At 35.5% G+C, this 17,908-nt stretch overlaps 1 protein-coding gene across 4 annotated transcripts in view; it reads right to left on the bottom strand.

Annotated features, from left to right (window-relative positions):
• Positions 1 to 17,908, bottom strand: part of PTEN (phosphatase and tensin homolog) — a 101,928-nt gene that overhangs the window by 44,217 nt on the left and 39,803 nt on the right. For 2 of the 4 annotated variants that reach the window (XM_078345970.1, XM_078345971.1), the window contains exon 3: positions 3,306 to 3,350. The exons of the other annotated variants lie outside the window; for them this stretch is intronic. In XM_078345970.1, the coding sequence (XP_078202096.1) occupies positions 3,306 to 3,350 (45 nt within the window). The remainder of the gene's footprint in view (positions 1 to 3,305; positions 3,351 to 17,908) is intronic. 4 annotated transcript variants of the gene reach the window in all.

The raw sequence follows: 17,908 nt of genomic DNA, 5'->3' as shown, positions 1-17,908 counted from the left end.
AGGAGCTGGTAGGATAAGGATGAAGACTTTCTTCTTAATCAAAATTTCTGATACATGCCCTCCTTCCACCTACCATCCACCCACAGTTTCTTTTAAATTCTTTGTGGTTTGGTAGTGATACGTCTCTCAACAAACTAAAATTAAAGATACACAAACAGCAAATGGGGTTTAGCCATTTAAATTTAACCATTTATATGTCCTTATAACTAAAACTCAAAAGATATCATTACCTCATATTGGCTTCTATGAGACAATAGAAATGAATAAGCATTTAAAGAGTGAGTTTTTATGAAGCAAAAGGCAGAAACTGAAGAAACGAGTAAGATTAACGGGAAAAGCCATAGAATCAGCAAGGTAGGCAGGTCTCTTCTTTACTCTCTTCACTGAAGCTATCACTATCTTACAAAAGAAAACTTAATAGATGAATATTAGTAACAGCTAAAGGTTTACCACAAAATGATAATGTCAAATAAAATATGCACTGAAATACAGCAAATATCTTTTTAAAATTAGCATACAGTGAACACTTAAATTCCTCAAAGGCAAGAAGTACACATCTCTTTATTCACTACCTCCCCTTCCCCATCTCTACCAGATTATAGAGCAAGGAACAAAAATAAAATATACTTGTACAAAACAAACTGATTAATTCAACTGAGTATCAGTACACCTGAATTTGCTTAATGTTATGAATGCCTGAAGAAAACAGAGATACAGATTATTAGAAAATCCATATTAAGAACACTCCACCCACATATATCATATTTTTGCTATAAAATGTTTAACATACTATTAAATGTGGGTATGCCTAGTGCAAATATTTTAAGATCTTCAAATTATGTGTGTTTGCAAAGACATATATATCTCATGTAATAACTATCCTAAAAATAAAAGAAATAAAATAGAACACCTGCTGCTTGCCAGACTCACTTACCCAGAATCAGAAACATAAACAGGGGTAGAAAAAGGGTAAAATTGGAAAGTGATATTAGAACTCAGAACATGCTATAACTTAGTAGTTCTAGAAACTTCTGAAGTCAGTAAAATTCGGAGAGGTTAAAACGAACAAGCAAAAAAGCAAAACATAAAGGGAATATTGGCATAAACAGTGGATGGTCTGCTACCTTATGTACCTGTGTGACCTTGTTCAACTCACTTAACTTCTCTAGGCCTCAGATTCCCCATCTGTAAAATGAGAAGGTTGGACTAAATGATCTCTTTCAGGTACTTTCCAGTTCTGAAAGTCTATGATTTCATGTGGGAAAGGGGTGTTAAAATATATGCATTAAAAGCTATCCTCAACTAATCAAGAGACTTCATTAACTTGGGAATCCAATGTTTGGAAATATAAAAACAAAGAGGCAGTCAGGTTCCTAGGCTCTCTCCAATGCCAACTTTAACCATAATAATGTAAGTGACCTACAATCTGACAGTACAGCCAAAGTCCTAAGTTCTGGAAGCAGGAAGCCACTACACACAGGAATGAAAAGAATTTCCTTCCCTTTCTTTGAATATGTTAAGCTAGATATTGAAAAAGGCAGAATTTGTCTTTAGTGTCTTTCAACCACCATTCTGAAACTCTCTTAAGTTCTGATAGTCTAAGCCTGAAGTGACTCAGTTTATGGCTTCAGCTTTTGAAAGTTCTTATCCTTTTTTATTACTTACATTCTTAATCCAACTGTACAAAAGTACAAAGCTTTGTGGTTTTTATTTTCCTCCAAAGAAACACTATGGTATCTGCAACAAGGCTCTTTGTAGGAGACGTTTATCAGGAAAAGAGAAAGACCCCTAAATGCTTAGATCACATGCAAGTTGGGCCCATTAAGTTTCCATAACAACTTTTACTTTATCTTGTTGCCTATCGCCACTGCAATTCTCTCCCATCCCAACATACACACACCACAAACTGATTATAATGAATTAGCTGCCATATTCTACACACTTTTATGCCAACAAACTTCTTACAGTGCCATTCCTTTGACCTGTAATGCCACTTCCCCTCCTCTCCTAGGCTTGAAAGTCAACCCTTTCTGGTTCTTTTCACACCAGCTCAAACATGCCTTCCTTTATGAAACCTTCCCTATGAGGTACAATTACTATTTCCAATGTTCTCTTCATTGCAACCTTCTATACAAGAGTTACTTCTTCTGTAATGCCTTGTCTACCTGTTACGTTAGAATGTAAGCTACTTGAGAACTGGAGCGACATCCAATTCACCTCTGTATGCATTCCCCACAACATGTTTTGTGATACCTAGTAAGTGATACAGACTTAACAAACATTTGTTCCTTTGTGAATCTGAGAAACATCAGTGAAAATTCACTGAAAGTAATAATATCAACGTCCACTCCACTCTCAGTACTTCTGACATTTTATCACACTAGAAAGATCACTAAATTACAGATAAAAAAGAAAACAACACACCACAAGACAATATGGCACAGAGAATCTTTCTTTTTAGTAAACATTTAATGCCCACTGAAGGCAGAGTGAATCTTGTTCTTACGTTTGATAAACTCTATAGACAAATTATAACAGTGAATTGGTGTGTATAACTTTACATTAAAATTTTTTCCTATCTATAATTTACAGATATCGCATGGGAAAGATAAAAGTCAGGTAGAAAAATAATATCTTTTATGTGCCGATTTTTAAAAATCAGAAAATAGTCCATATTTTGAGAAGGAAAAAGTCTTTATGGAAAAAAATTGTTAGTTTCTTCCTTCCTTCATTTTTACCTTTTCACATCTCTACTCCCAAAGTCAAAAGAAAAACAAAAAGGAAAAGATAAAGAGTCAACTAGTTCTATCAATCAGGTGGGCAGTCCTTAAAACTCTGTCCTAAATAAGACAAACCACCTAATTCAGCAATTTTAAATAACTTATGTTATATACAGTTAGAAAATGCCCTAATAGCTTTTTCAGTCAATTGCTCTAGAGACACAGAATACACAAAATTATATTCACTCTAAAGTATACCTCCATGGAAGATGCTATTAGTGCTTTAACAGAAGCTCTGCTGTGAATTACACTTCAAATTACCACACGGTTATGGACTCCAAGATGGGCTAGATGCCAAGTCATTTAAAGCAGATCAAGTAACATGAATCTGTGCCAACATTGTTTTACCTCATCACTACACTTTCTAAATGATCTAACCATGCTCTCGCACTTCTTGAATTAATTGGTTTAGGAATACAATTCTGTTAAAATATATCTTTACCTTACTCTAACAAGGAAATAACTTTCACTTAATAGTTGTTTTAGACGATATTTGCAAGCATACAAATAAGAAAACATACTTACAGATTGTATATCTTGTAATGGTTTTTATGCTTTGAATCCAAAAACCTTAAAACAAAACAAACAAACAAAAAGCCACCATTAACAAAAATGAGCTAACATTTGAAATTACATTAATACTATTGAGAAAAACCAAAAGATTCTTTTTCCCCAATCTCAAATACCATTTAAGTGAAAATAAATAATCCAAACAAATATCCTTTCCATAGGTTTAATCATGTCATTCTTAAATAATTATTACATTACACAGATTTATACAATCTGAAGTAAAGCCAGAGCTTTCCACAGAATGAATATTTTCATAATCTTCTATCTTCAACCTAACATAAAGAGATTGAGTATTAAAACATAACTTCTTTAAAAGCATTAGCATTTAGTGCAAGTATACCTAGCTCAGACAGATTTGCAAGACAGTCATAATCAAGCACTCTTGAAAATAACCCTAAAAATTCAGACATCATTTTCCCTTCAAACTAAAAATTTTGATATTTGAAAGATCCATGTGTTAACTATTAACTCTGTATAAAAGTATTAAACATTTTCACATATATTCTCATTCGACCCTCACAAACATCTGAGAGATAGAGCTTATTAACATTTTACAGAAGAGGGAGGTAGGTCTCAAACTGATTACAGAACTCACCCAAGGTCATGTACAGCCAAGAAGTCAAAGAATCAAGACCAAAGACCCCTTCCTCAAGACAGTAATGAAAGTAAACAATAACAATTACAGCTAATACAAGCGCTTAACTATATGCCAGGCATATTCTAAGCACCTCAGATATATAAATTGTTTAATCTTCAACCCCATAAGGTAGGGAAAAGAAGGGCTAGAAAAGCACAAGGCTGAGGAATTGAAAGAACATGTAGAATAAAAAGACAAATGAAAATCAGAAGATTAAATAAAAATTAAGAGTTCAGGATATTCAACATATGTTAGGAGTTCCAGAAACAGAGAACACTGAAAAGAAACCGAAGCTGTAACTCAGGAAAAATACTCAAAACTGAAGGATGGATGTTTTCAAACTGGAAGAGTACACAAGTACCTGGCAAAACAGATGAAAATAGTAGAAGCATACATATCTTATGAAATTTCTGAATACTAAAGAAATAGCAGACTCTAAAAGCTGCCTGAGAAGAAACAGGTTTCATAAAAATAACGTGGAATCAAAATGACATTACCCTTTTTAACAGCAATACTAGCAGCTAAAAAACAACTGGGCAAAACCTTCTGATTTTGAGGGAAAACTTCTCGGTCTAGAATTCCATACCGAGACAGACTATAAATCAAGTGTGACTATATAATAAAGGCATTTTAAAATAAGCAAAATCTCAAAATAATTTTGTTTCCCATATACTTTGTCAGGAAGTTACTAAAGATGTGCTCTGCCAAAAAAAGAGTGGGAAACCATGAAAGAAGATGACAGTTTCCAAGAACTGAAGAATCTAACTCACAAGAGAGGAAAAGAGAATCCCTAGAATGATAGTGAAGGGACATCTTTTTTTTTTTTTTTTTTGAGATGGAGCTTTGCTCTTGTTACCCAGGCTGGAGTGCAATGGCGCAATCTCGGCTCACCGCAACCTCCGCCTCCTGGGTTCAGGCAATTCTCCTGTCTCAGCCTCCTGAGTAGCTGAGATTACAGGCATGCGCCACCATGCTCAGCTAATTTTTTGTATTTTTAGTAGAGATCGAGTTTCACCATCTTAAGTAGACAGCCATACAGCAAGCCAAGGAGAACAATTAACCCAGACTGGGAAAGATCAGAAGGCACCTGGAAAAGATAAAATTGATATAATGCCAAATGTGCTTAAACATGTTGAGAGACTTATACAATTATGGGCAAGCAAGTTTATAAATTAAAGCTAAGAACACTGAAAACTAGTAATAAAAAAAAAGAGAGAGACAACTGTAAGTCCAAGAAAAACAAAACATACAGAAAAAAAATCATAAAATGCTACATCACTTAACTATGAATGGCATTTATCTAGTTATAATCCCATAAAAAGTCAATATTGATGTAACCAAAATTATAATGTAACTACTGGCAGGAGTTATAACTACTGGCAGGAAGAAGGAGTAGGTCCTCTGAAAATACGTGTGTGGTGAGGTGAAGAAAAAGAGTATATGGACTTGAATCTGAAAAATTGTATTACCAAGTAGTGCAAGCAGTATTTTTAACTGTCACTAATAGAAATTATATATTTTTATATCACACTACAGTTATTGCAGATAGGCTATGATCCTTAAGAACAAAGAAATACAGTGCCCCTTGCTTTCAGCATGGTGGCTCTTCTTGGATGCAGAAGGAAATGGAACTCAAGTGGAACACAGATTTCACTGAGGTAAACAGGAAGAGATTAGACTGCTCAGGCTGCTGGAGTTTGTGGACCAAGGGCCTAAATTTGTATGGATTTCATATCAGGAATTTGGCTGGGAGCTGGCCTGTCTAAGCACAGGATCTGAAAGCATAATGGAGATGACACCAGAGGTAATGTAATATAATACTTGGAGAAGCTGGGAATTCTGGCCCAGGCAGAGTGGAAGAGACCTCCTTGAACACTCAGATACTTAGCTGAGACACCGGAAAGGGCAACCTTAAAGTAAAAACCATGCCCTAGGACAAAAGACAAATCTGAAGTAGGCCTGCCTTAACAAAGAGAACCAAACCTGACAATACTAGATCAACGGTTAATTCAAATGCCTGGAAAAATGAAACTCAGCACCCTTAAAGGAAGCAACAATCCAAACTCCCTACAACATTTGAACATATGATTAAAATTTACTAGACAGGCAAAGCAGAAAAACATGACCTATTACAAAGAAAAAAGAGCAGGCAATAGAATCAGACTCCAAAATGAACCAAATGTTTGAATTAGCAGACAAAGACTTTAAAACAGTTACTATAAATATGTACAGAGATGTAAAGAAAAATGATTACAATGAGTGAAAGATGGAAAGTCTCTGCAAAGACATAGAAAATACAAAAGACAGCAATTCAAGGCCTCAAAAGTACAATATCTGAGAAAAAAACCTATTAGATGATCTCCACAGAAGATTGCATACTGCAGAAGAAAGGCGTGACAGACTGTATTTTCCAAAAATTCATTTAGCAAATATTTATCAAGCACCTGTTACGTAACAAACACTACTGTGGGCATAGTGGCAACAAAACTCCAAGTTTTGACAACCATAATAATGAATGCTTCTAGCAGCCTGAGAAACCCAGTGGAGAACTAGCTTTTGGTATCTCATTTGGAAAACAGCCTAAGGACATTGGACAGCTCCCACCAATTCTAAAAGAAAAATTAGCATCTGAAAAAGTAAAATAATTATTTATTCGCTATTTTTTTCCACGACTAATTCACTATTTGTAACCATACATATTTCCCCTTGTATTAGTCTATTCTCACACAACTATAAAGAATTACCTGAGACTCGGTAATTTATAAGAAGAAAGGTTTTAATTGGAGGCCTCAGAAAACTTATAATCATGGCAGAAGGCCAAGGGAAAGCAAGCATGTCTCTGTGGTAGGAGCAGGAAAGAGAGAGAGAGAAAAGGGGGGAGGTGCTACACATTTATAAAGAAGCAGATCTCAGGAGAACTCCTTGCATGAGACAGCACTAGGGAGATAGTGCTAAAACCATCACAAACCACCCCCATGATCCAATCACCTCCTACCAACCGCTCCTCAAACACTGATGATCACAACTCAACAAGAGACTTGGGTGGGGACACAGAGCCAAACCATACCACCCCTGCTGCATTCATGTTTAATCAACATTTGCTCTTAGAACCCTAGTATAACTACAGCTGTTACTGCTGTTACTAATACATAAATTTATACATAAATCATCCCTGCCTTATCCCATTAACACAGGCAAGCCCCAAACATTTCAATTCTTAACTACTGTCTCCTGACCATCTTCAGGATGGTTATTAGAATTAATTCTGTCACATATCCAATACAAGGAAAGTAACTCTTGTTTAAAATGTTCTTGTTTGCAACTTTTACATGACAATACTGCTTTCTCCTACACTGCCTCAAGTTAAAGAAAAAACAAAACAGCTTTGTATAATTCTGCTCAGAAATAGTGATTCCTAGTACTCAAGAAAATCTACTCTAAATAGTTAAAGCTGGAGGGAAAAGAAATAAACAGTGGTAGGCCAGGCACAGGGGCTCAGGCCTATAATCCCAGCACTTTGGGAGGCCAAGGCAGACGGATCACTTGAGGTCAGGCATTCAAGACAAGCCTGGCCAACATAGTAAAACTGTCTCTACCAAAAATACAAAAATAAGGCAAGAATGGTATAATCCCAGCTACTGGCGAAGCTGAGTCAGGGAGAAGTGCTTGAACCCAGGAGGGTGCAGTGAGCTGAGATCACACCACTGCACTACAGCCTGGGTGACAAAATGAGACTCCTCCAAACAAAGAAATAAACAGTGGCAGAACCAACCTATAACTAACTGAAGAAATTTGGAAGGTTATCAAAAATAATACCAAAAACTGCCAAATATTTCTTCCAAGAAATTATACCATTTTGTGCTTTTACCAACATACATAAGACTTCCAGTTAATCTATCTATGACTTTGCCAATCCCTGTAGGCCCTTTTTTAGCCATCCCAGTATATATGATATCTCATGGTTAAAATGTTCATTTCCCTGATGACTGACTTTAAACATCTTTTCATATGCCTATTGACCATCTATATTTTTGTAAAATTTGTTTACATTTTTTGCCCTCTTTTTTTTTTTTGAGACCGGATCTCACTGTGTCACTAAGGCAAGGGTGCAGTGGTGCGATCACAGCTCGCTGCACCCTCTGCCTCCCAGGCTTAGGCTATCCTCCTCCCTCAGACTCGCAAACAGCTGGTACTACAGGCACATGCCACCATACCCAGCTAATTTGTTGCATTTTTTTTTTATTCTGTAGGGACTGGGTTTCACCATGTTGCCCAAGTTGGTCACAAACTCCTGGGTTCAAGCAATCCACCCGCCTCAGACTCAAAAGTGCTAAGATTACAAGCGTGAGACACCACACCTAACCTGCCCTTCTCTTTATGGGGTTATCTTCTCATTATGAAGTTGTAAGAGCATCTTTATGTATATATTATACACTCAAGTTCTTTGTCAGATATATGCATTGCAAATATTTTCTCCAAACTGTGCTTGCCTTTTCATTTTCTTAATTGAATCTTTCAAAGAGCAGAAATTTTTAATGTTGATAAAGTTAAATTTGTCCATTTTTTTCTTATATGGTTAATTTTATATGCACTGTTTAAGAAATCTTTAAGCCAAAAGTTACAAAGATTTTCTCCTATGTTTTTATCTAGAAGTTTTATATTTTTAGATTTGACTTTTACATTTAGGTCTACAATTGATTTCCAATTAATTTTTGTGTATGATGAGACATAAAAGTCAAGGTTCACTTTGTTTTCAATGTTGTTCCAGTATTATTTGTTAAAAAAGATTATCCTTTTCCTGTGAATAATCTCAGCACCTTTGTCAAGAAATGTATATGTAAGCTTTTCTGGACTCTCTATTCTGTTCAATTTATCTACATTATGTGACCCAACAATTCTGCTTAAAGGTACTGAACCAACAGAAACAAAAATATACATCCATAAAAGTCTTGTACATGAATCCTTATAGCAGCTTTGTTCATAACAGACCCAAACTGAAAACAACCCAAATAACCACCACACTAATATTATATCCATACAATGTAATATTACTCAGCAATAAAAAAAAAACCAAATTATTAATACAAGCAACAACAGGGATACATTTCAAAAACACTGTGCTAAAAGAAAGAAGCCAGCACCAAAAAGGAGTACATACTATAGGACTGTATTTATGTGAAATCTTAGTATAGGTAAAGCATCTATAGTGATAGAAAGCAAATGAGATATTGCCTGAGACCAGGTTTGGGAACAGACTGCAAATGGGCATAAGGAAAACTTTTTATAAAGTGAGTGTTCTAAATCTTGGTTGTTGTGGTGTTTACATGACGGGGTGTGTGTGTGTGTGTGTGTGTGTGAATAGTCACTGAAAACTGTATATTTAAAATGGGTAGATTTTATTGCCTCTGATTTAGAAATAGCTGTATGTAAAATGCAACCTACCTTTAAAAACTCTCAAATTTATTTTGATTAATACTAGAGGACAGCATTAGTATTCTGAAATGAGTAATGGAAGGAGTACATCATCTTCAGGAATTAGAACTTTTTAGAATGAGAAGCAGAATGACACTGTATAGAATAGCACTGTTTAACAGAACGTTTTGCAATAATGAAAATGTTCTGTATCTGTACTGTCTTAAAACAGTAGTCACTAGCCACATGTAGCTACTGAACACGTGAAATATAGCTAGCACAAATAGGTGAGTAAATTTATTTTATTTAATTTACATTTAAACATAAATAGCTACATGTGGCTAGTGGCTACCTACACCGGATATGAGATATCTATCCATAAAAAAAAAAATCTACTGGGATACAATATACATGCTTCCTAGTCAGGTAGTAGAAATAGTTACATCCCTAGAATAGAGCGTAAAATTGGAGCAGAGAAAAGGTACAGTAAAAATTAAAGATTTCATGACTATCAAAATATATACTAAAAGTATTGTCAACTAAATGCAGTTTTCTAATAAATTCTTGCAATACTTAATTTGCTTCTGTCATTACATTAGAAAGAAACCATAACTCTGGATATATTTCTAACTAAGAATGAGGACCAATTTCAGTGGAAATGCCAGGAAACAGGGAGAAAGTGTTCACATAATTTTAGAGTTCACGTCAGACAAGGAAGGAAATACTGGTGTAGTTAGATATGATACAGATCAGTAAAACAGATTTCAAAAGCTTCATTTAAATAACAGGCTAAGAATTCATAACTCAACCTATAACGAAAGACTCGCAGTTTTAAAAACTAAAATTCTGTATAAACAACTACAAATGACTCTAGTGTAAAAAAGACAAAGGGGGAAATATAAAAATTATCTGAAACCAACCAACAGAGCTGCAGTGAATTTACCATCAAAGCTCAGATTTAAAAGGTACGTATATATTATAACAGCCAAGAAAGAGGATGCGGGGAGATAATCACAGATGAAACAAAACAGCAGCATATATAAAGGAACATTAAAATAGTAAAAACAAAAGGCCTGGAGGAGGGGAGAATGTTCATAACAAAAAGAGTAAATAAATTAGGCCAGGCACAATGGCTAACCCCTGTCATCCCAGCAATTTGGGAGAGCGAAGCTGGCAGATGACTTGAGGTCAGGAGTTCAAAACCACTGGCCAACATGGTGAAATCCGGTATCTACTAAAAATGAAAAAATTAGATGGATATCGTGGCATATGCCCACAGTCCCAGCTACTTGGGAGGCTGAGACAAGAGAACTGCTTCAACTTGGGAGGCAGAGGTTACGGTGAGCCAAGACTGTGCCACTGCACTCCAGCCTGGGCAACAGAGTGAGACTTTGTCTCAAAAAAGAAAAAAGAAATTAGACTCACTCACATTAAACAGCAACATAATGCTAAAGACAACAAAAAGGCAGGAACTCTTAAATTCCCTTTTCACTTTTACCTTCTCTATCTAGAGAAGATGATTCAGTAAGTCAGGAGTAGTGGATACATGACATTTCTCTGTATTAAAAGCCCTTCCTACTTGCTAATTAAAGCAAGGTGACTTTTCAAGAATACTTCTTAATAAACAATCAATAATGCAAAACGAAGGATAACCCACCAAGCACTTTATGCTATCATTGCTTCATCTGAATTTTGTAGTCACAAAATTCAAATGACAAGAGAGTTAGAGCATTATACAACTGTCTGAAGAAAGAGTAAAATTGATTTCCTGAAAGTCATTAAAGAAAACATATACAACCTAAAAGAAATATAAGTTGGAAGTAGGGTCAGTATACACGTACACACACATCCCAAAAAGTACACAAGACCAATACATCAAGAAGTCACTAAACCTCACAATTTAAAAAAACACAATCAAATAACAAGATACCAATTTTTTCCAACAAGCTATAAAAAGTTAAAGTTTGAAACTATTCAGTTTGCCAAAGCTAGAGGAGATAGGAGGAAGAAACATTCTTAAACATGTCATTGAGTATATAAAAATACCTTTTTCAAAGGCACAAGTTTAAACCATAGACTCAATGGACCTAGCAATGGACCATACTAGTTCCATGATTATGAAACAGAATAAAAGGTAGCTAATAAAAGAATCAGGTAGGTAGATGTCCACAAAAATATGGAAGATTCCTAAGACATAAATTTTTTAAAAGGTGCGGAACAGTAGTAGTATGTTCCCATTTCCTTTTTTTAAAAAGTGAGTAAACAATGAAGACGATTTTCAAAAGAATATGTGAAACTTTAAATTACAGATGTAGTTGTGAAGAGAGTAAAATATGAGAAATTTGTAGGGGATATTTGTCATCTTCGGCCTGTTAAGCAATCAAAATACCATTCCAATTTGGAGATAATTTCAAGACATTAAAAGCGGATATTTCTTTCCTCATCTTTCTATTATCACATGTACAGGCCTGAAACCAACTATTTATAGGTCTCTTTGCTGTGGATACAGAATACCTAGTGAGAGCAAGGTACAGGAGAGTCAGAGAGTATTCACAGAGATCATCAGAAGAGCTGAGTTAAGAGCACAGTCACCAGTGGCAGTACCTCAAGTGTGCAAGCAGATTGCTCCTGTTGCAACCTTGTGGCCATGTCTTGCTTCCCTTAGCCTCCACCTATTTTCCAAGTCTTGTTTTCAAGCTATGATCTACCTAATATATATTTTTAAATTCCTTTCTGATTAGGTAAATCAGAGTCACTTTCTATTATTTGCAACCAAGAGTTCTGGTTTCTTTTACAGCATTTTCCCATAATTTTGTTTTGAGTGAGGGTTGGTAAAACCACATACTCTCTTTTGTGTGCTCCCTTTAATATTTGAACTTTTTGACTTCTTACCTACCACTGTGAGCAACTGTGAGACCTATAGGAGAATAAACTATAAGAAAATATTACAACATTTTAAAAAGGGGATGAGGTTATGTTCTCTCAAATAACTTGAATATTACTTAGAGAAATATTCACCATGGCTGCCCCTCCCACTTCCTTCTCTTTCCTCCCAAGGATTTCATGCCCACAGTTGGCTGATTGCCTTATAAGTCTGACACAATGGGAAGGCGGAAAAAAAGAAGCAAGGAAACAGTGCTTTCCAAAGGGAAATGGGAAAATTTGCCTACAGATACTTGGAAAGTAGAGACTAAAAAAGTAGTAAACAAAAACAGAGAGGCAATACTCCCAAAACTTGGATGATCTAGACAACAAATCTTCCTAATATAAACATACCTTACTTCAAATAATTTCAACATATAAAAATCTAAACTCATTAATGACTCAGATTTGAAAACATAGTCTTTATTAATTTTTTGTACTTTATTATGTATAAATTATACCTCAATAAGCCTAACTTTTTAAAAAGCTTCACATGGTGCAAAATACCCCTTATGGGCAGACCTCTTACCTGGACAAGGAAAGAGGGCAGAAAAAAAAAAAAACAAGCACCAGAATGTGGGACTACTCAAGGGTATACAGTAGGGGGTTGTTGTCAGCACAGGTCTCAGTATGTCCTTGTGAAGACTGGATATCTTGGGGATTAAGAAATGGCAGCTCTGATTATTATTCTAGACCAGCTTTTACCTCCCAGAGGTCACTGTGCTCTCTATCCCACCCCTGAGGGATTAGGGAAGGAAGAACATAGCAGGCTTGCCCTGGGCTTATTTCCCAGGTAGGCAAGAACCCCAGGGACCTGCCCCAGCACCTGGCTTGCAGGTGTACAGGCTGCTGTACCTTCTGAAACTCACAGGGTAGCACTCAGACCATGCAGGCCTGAAGCCTTGATGTCTCCTGCAGGTTACACTCCCTGGCACTTGCAAAGGGCTAGAACGAGATGCACCCATAAGCAGAGTGAGAAAATCTGTTTTTATTTTTTAAATTCTTTACTTTCTTCATAGTGCCAATGAAACAGATCTACATAAGCTTCAAGAATACATTTTAAAATTATTTTTGACAAAAATAATACAAGAACATATACCTTTCAAATGATGTTAAAAAAAAAAAAGTTTGGAATAAAAATTAGTCAAAGAGCAGGGCGTGGTGGCTCACACCTGTAATCCCGGCACTTTTGGGAGGGCAAGGCAGGTGGATCAGCTGAGGTCAGGAGTTCAAGAACCACAAGGCCAACATGGTGAAACCCTGTCTCTATTAAAAATACAAAAAATTAGCCAGGCATGGTGGTGCATGCCTGTAATCCCAGCTACTCTGGAGGCTGAGGTAGGAGAATGGCTTGAACCAGGAGGCAGAGGTTGCAGGGGGCCAAGATCACGCCACTGTACTCTAGCCTGGGCGGGCTACGGAGTGAGTCTCCATCTCAAAACAAAACAAAAAAAAATTGGTCAAAGAAAGATGGCAGAACAATAATACCAGGAACCCATCTCTTCACCTACACAATTGTAAGGAGAATCTGTAATTCTGGAACTCTGGAGTCTATTCAGGCTTTCAATTTCTAAGGAAAGGCTTAAATGGTAAATCACAGTTAGTTTGAGTCCATTTCAGCTCTTTGTGCAGCTATGGCTACCCGTCACTCACCCCCCACAGCAGGCAGCCATGCACATGTTCCTGGAGCACCCTACACCCATTTTCTAAGAGTCAAGGTTGGCAATGAAGACCCTGCCCTCCAAATATCAGGAATCTGTGTTCTGATTCCTAATTGCTGCTTCTGATCAAAATGTACAGACACAGGCAGACTATCACTGTTCAACTGCCATTGGCTGAAAAAATTTCCAGATTTAAAGACCAGAGCTATTTCGCCCCTCTGATTTTCTTTTTTTCTTTTTTGCCTTTTAGCAGCCAAACATTTAAGGAAGATTAATACTGCAAAGGAACTGCATACACAGGGCAATTGAGAAAGTCACTACACAGGCCCAGGGGAAAATACAGGCTGAGAAGATCTTAAGATTATACCCAGTATAGAAATACTCTATAACAAATAAAAAAACAAACAAAAGAGTAAATCCTAAAGAAAAGAGAAAAATCTGATCTACAAAGTTATCATTCTTTAAGATTCACATTCCAGTTTTCAACAATAACAACAACAAAAAATCACAAGCCATGGTGGAGGGAGGACACAAACCACCCCAAACAAAACATTAAGTAAGGCAATTCAAATGAAAAGAAATTAATTAACAGAAACTGTCCCTGAGAAGATCAGATGGCAGACATGTACTAGAAATAGACTTTAATACAAATATTGAAAGGTGCTCAAAAAGCTAAAGGAAGATATGGATAATGTCAACAAACAAAATGTAAATAACAATAAAGAGATAGAAAACATAAAAACATCAAAAAATAAAAGCTAGAGCTGAAAAGTACAAAAACTGAATTCAAAAGCCAATTTGGGAAGGCAGAAGAATCAGTAAACTTGGAAGGTAGGACAATTGAAAATACCATGCGTCTGAAGAACAGAAAACAAAACTGAAGGAAAATTGAAGACAAGAGCCTAAGAGACCTGTGGAACATCATCAAGTGGACCAACATGCACACACTCTGGGAATCCCAGCATAAAAAGAGAGCAAGGGGCAAGAGAGATTATGTGAAAAAAACGGTAATCAAAAACTTCCCAAATTTGATGAGACATTAATATAAAAGTATTCAAGAAGGTCAGTCAATTAATTCCAAGTAAGAAAAACCTAGAGATCCACACTGAGACAGATTATAATTAAACTATCAACAAAGACAATCTTGAACATGGAATGAGAGAAGCAAATTGTAACAAAGGGATCCTCAATTTCAACAGATTTCTCATCAGAACTCTTAGAGAACAGAATGTAGTGGGATGATATATTTAAAATCCTGAAAGGAAACAAACAAACAAAAATACCTGGCAACCAAGACTACTATGTCCAGCAAAAATGTCCTTAAAAATGAAGAAATTAAGACATTTCCAGATTAACAATAGCTGAGAGAGTTCATTATCACTAGACTTGTCCTGTAAGAAATGCTGAAGTGAGTCCCTCATGTTGAAATAAAAACAGACTACACAGTACCTTGAAGCTGTATTACAAAATAAAGATCCTAAGAAATGATAAATACATGAGCAATAACCAAAGCTAGCATTTTGTCACATTGGTTTATAACTCTACTTTTTTTTCTACATAATTTAAGACACCAGTACATTAAAAAATAATTACTAGTCTATGCTTTTAGACACATAATACATAAAAACGTAATTGTATGATATGAGTAACTGAAAGGGAGCAGGGACTGAATCTTACAGAAGCTGAAATTTTGTATGCTATTGAAAGTAAATTGGTATAAATTGAAATCACAGTGTTATAACTTTTAGGGCATTAGATGTAATCCCCAATGGCAACCACACAACATACACAAAATGGCCATAGAATATAAACAAAAAGAAATAACAAGAAAATTAAAACGCTTTGCTACAAAATATCAACTAAACACAAATGCCAGTAAAGCATGAAATGAGGGACAAAAAGTATGGCATATAGAAAAAAACAGCAAAATGGCAGAAGTTAAATAATTACTTTACCAATAATTACTTACCAATAATTACTTTAACTGTAAATGATTAAACTCTTCAATTAAAAGGCAGAGTGTGACAGAATGTATTAAAAAAATAAAACCCTACAATCTACAAGAGATTGTGTATGCTATCTACAAGGGACTCATTTTAGATCCCAAGACACAAACAAAGAATGTAAAAAGATATTCTACACAACTAATAACTAAAAGAGAGTGCAGGTAGCCACATATTAGACAAAATAAACTAAATCAAAAAAAGGTTGAGACAAAAAGATACTACATATCAACAAATGTCAATATAAGAAGATGCGATAATCAAAAACATTTACACACCTAATAAGAGACCACCCAGGTATATGAAGCAAAAATTGACAGAATTGAAGATAAACAGACAGTTCATAACAGCTGGACACTTCAACATTCTACTCTCAATAATGGACAAGAACACCCAGTCAAAAGACAGGTAAGAAAATAGAGGATTTGGGCCAGGTATGATTCACTCCTATAATCCCAGCACTTTGGGAGGCCAAGGTGGGTGGATCATTTGAGGTCAGGAGTTCAAGACCAGCCTGGCCAATGTGGCGAAACCCCATCTCTACTAAAAATTAGCTGCGCATGGTGGTTTGTGCCTGTAATCCCAGCTACTCGGGAGGCTGAGACCAGGAGAATCGCTTGAACCCAGGAGGTGGATGTCACAGTAAGCCAAGATCGCACTACTACTCTCCACCCTAGGTGACAGAGCAAGACTCTCAAAAAAAAAAAAAGGAACCAAATAAAGTATCTCCTCTTATCACAACAGGATGACATTAAGAACGAATAAAATCAGTAACTGAAGAAAAAGTAGAAAATTAGCCAACTGTGGAAATTTAAAAATACACTGTTAAACACAAAAGAAATCAGAAGGGATTAGAAATAAGTGAAAACAAAAAAAATACAACATGCCAAAAATTACAGAACAACAAAAGCAGTCCTAAGAGGGAAATCTATAGTTGTACACATCATTTAAAAAGATCGCACATCAATAATCTAACTTCACATCTTAAGAAAGTAGAAAAAGAACAAACTAATAAACCCAAAGCTAGCAGGATGAAGGAAACAACGAAGCTTAAAGAAGATATAAGTAAGAGAATGGAAAAATTAAAAAAAAAAAAAAAAAAAATCAATGAAATCTAAAGCTGGTTCTTTGAAAAAATTTTAAATATTAACAAAGCTTTACCTACATTAAGAAAAAGAAGACTCAAATTACTAAAATCTGAAATAAAAATGGGGACACTAGTACTAATTGTATAGAAGTTAAAAAAAGATAAGACAGTACTGTGAAAAATTGCATGTCAACAAATTAGATAATCTAGATTAAATGAAGAAATACTGAGAAGCACAAAATGTACCAAGACTGAATCACAAAAAAATCTGAATAGACCTATAACTAGTAACAAAACTGAATCAATAATAATAAATTCCAGAAAAAGTCCTAGATTTGATTTTTTCATCTGTGAATTCTATCAAACATTTAAACACCATTTTTTCCCAAAGCTTTTCCAAAAATGGACGAGGAACCACTTCCTAACACATTCAATGAGGCCAGCATCGCCCTGATAGCAAAGTCAGACAAAGACACTACAAAAGAAAACTACAGACCAGCAGCCTTTATGAATGTTGATATAAAATCCTCAACACAGTGCCAACAAACTGAATTCCACAGTTTATTAAATGGATTATACATGAAGACCAAGTAAAACTTCTTCTGCAAAAATGATTCCATATATGAAAAACAGTATGATACACCATGTTAATGGAAGAAAACAAATCATATGGTCATCTCAATGGGCACAGAAAAAAAAGCTTGAAAAAAACAGCACCATTTTATGATAAAAATCCTCAATCAACTAAGAATGAAAAGAAATTACCACAATATAATGAAAGCCATATATGAAAATCCCACAGTGCTTGGGTGCAGTGGCTTGCTATAATCCCAGCA

Source organism: Callithrix jacchus, chromosome 12, assembly GCF_049354715.1.
Source record: "Callithrix jacchus isolate 240 chromosome 12, calJac240_pri, whole genome shotgun sequence".
Taxonomy (NCBI): domain Eukaryota; kingdom Metazoa; phylum Chordata; class Mammalia; order Primates; family Cebidae; genus Callithrix; species Callithrix jacchus.
This window is presented reverse-complemented; position numbering and strand designations above follow the sequence as displayed.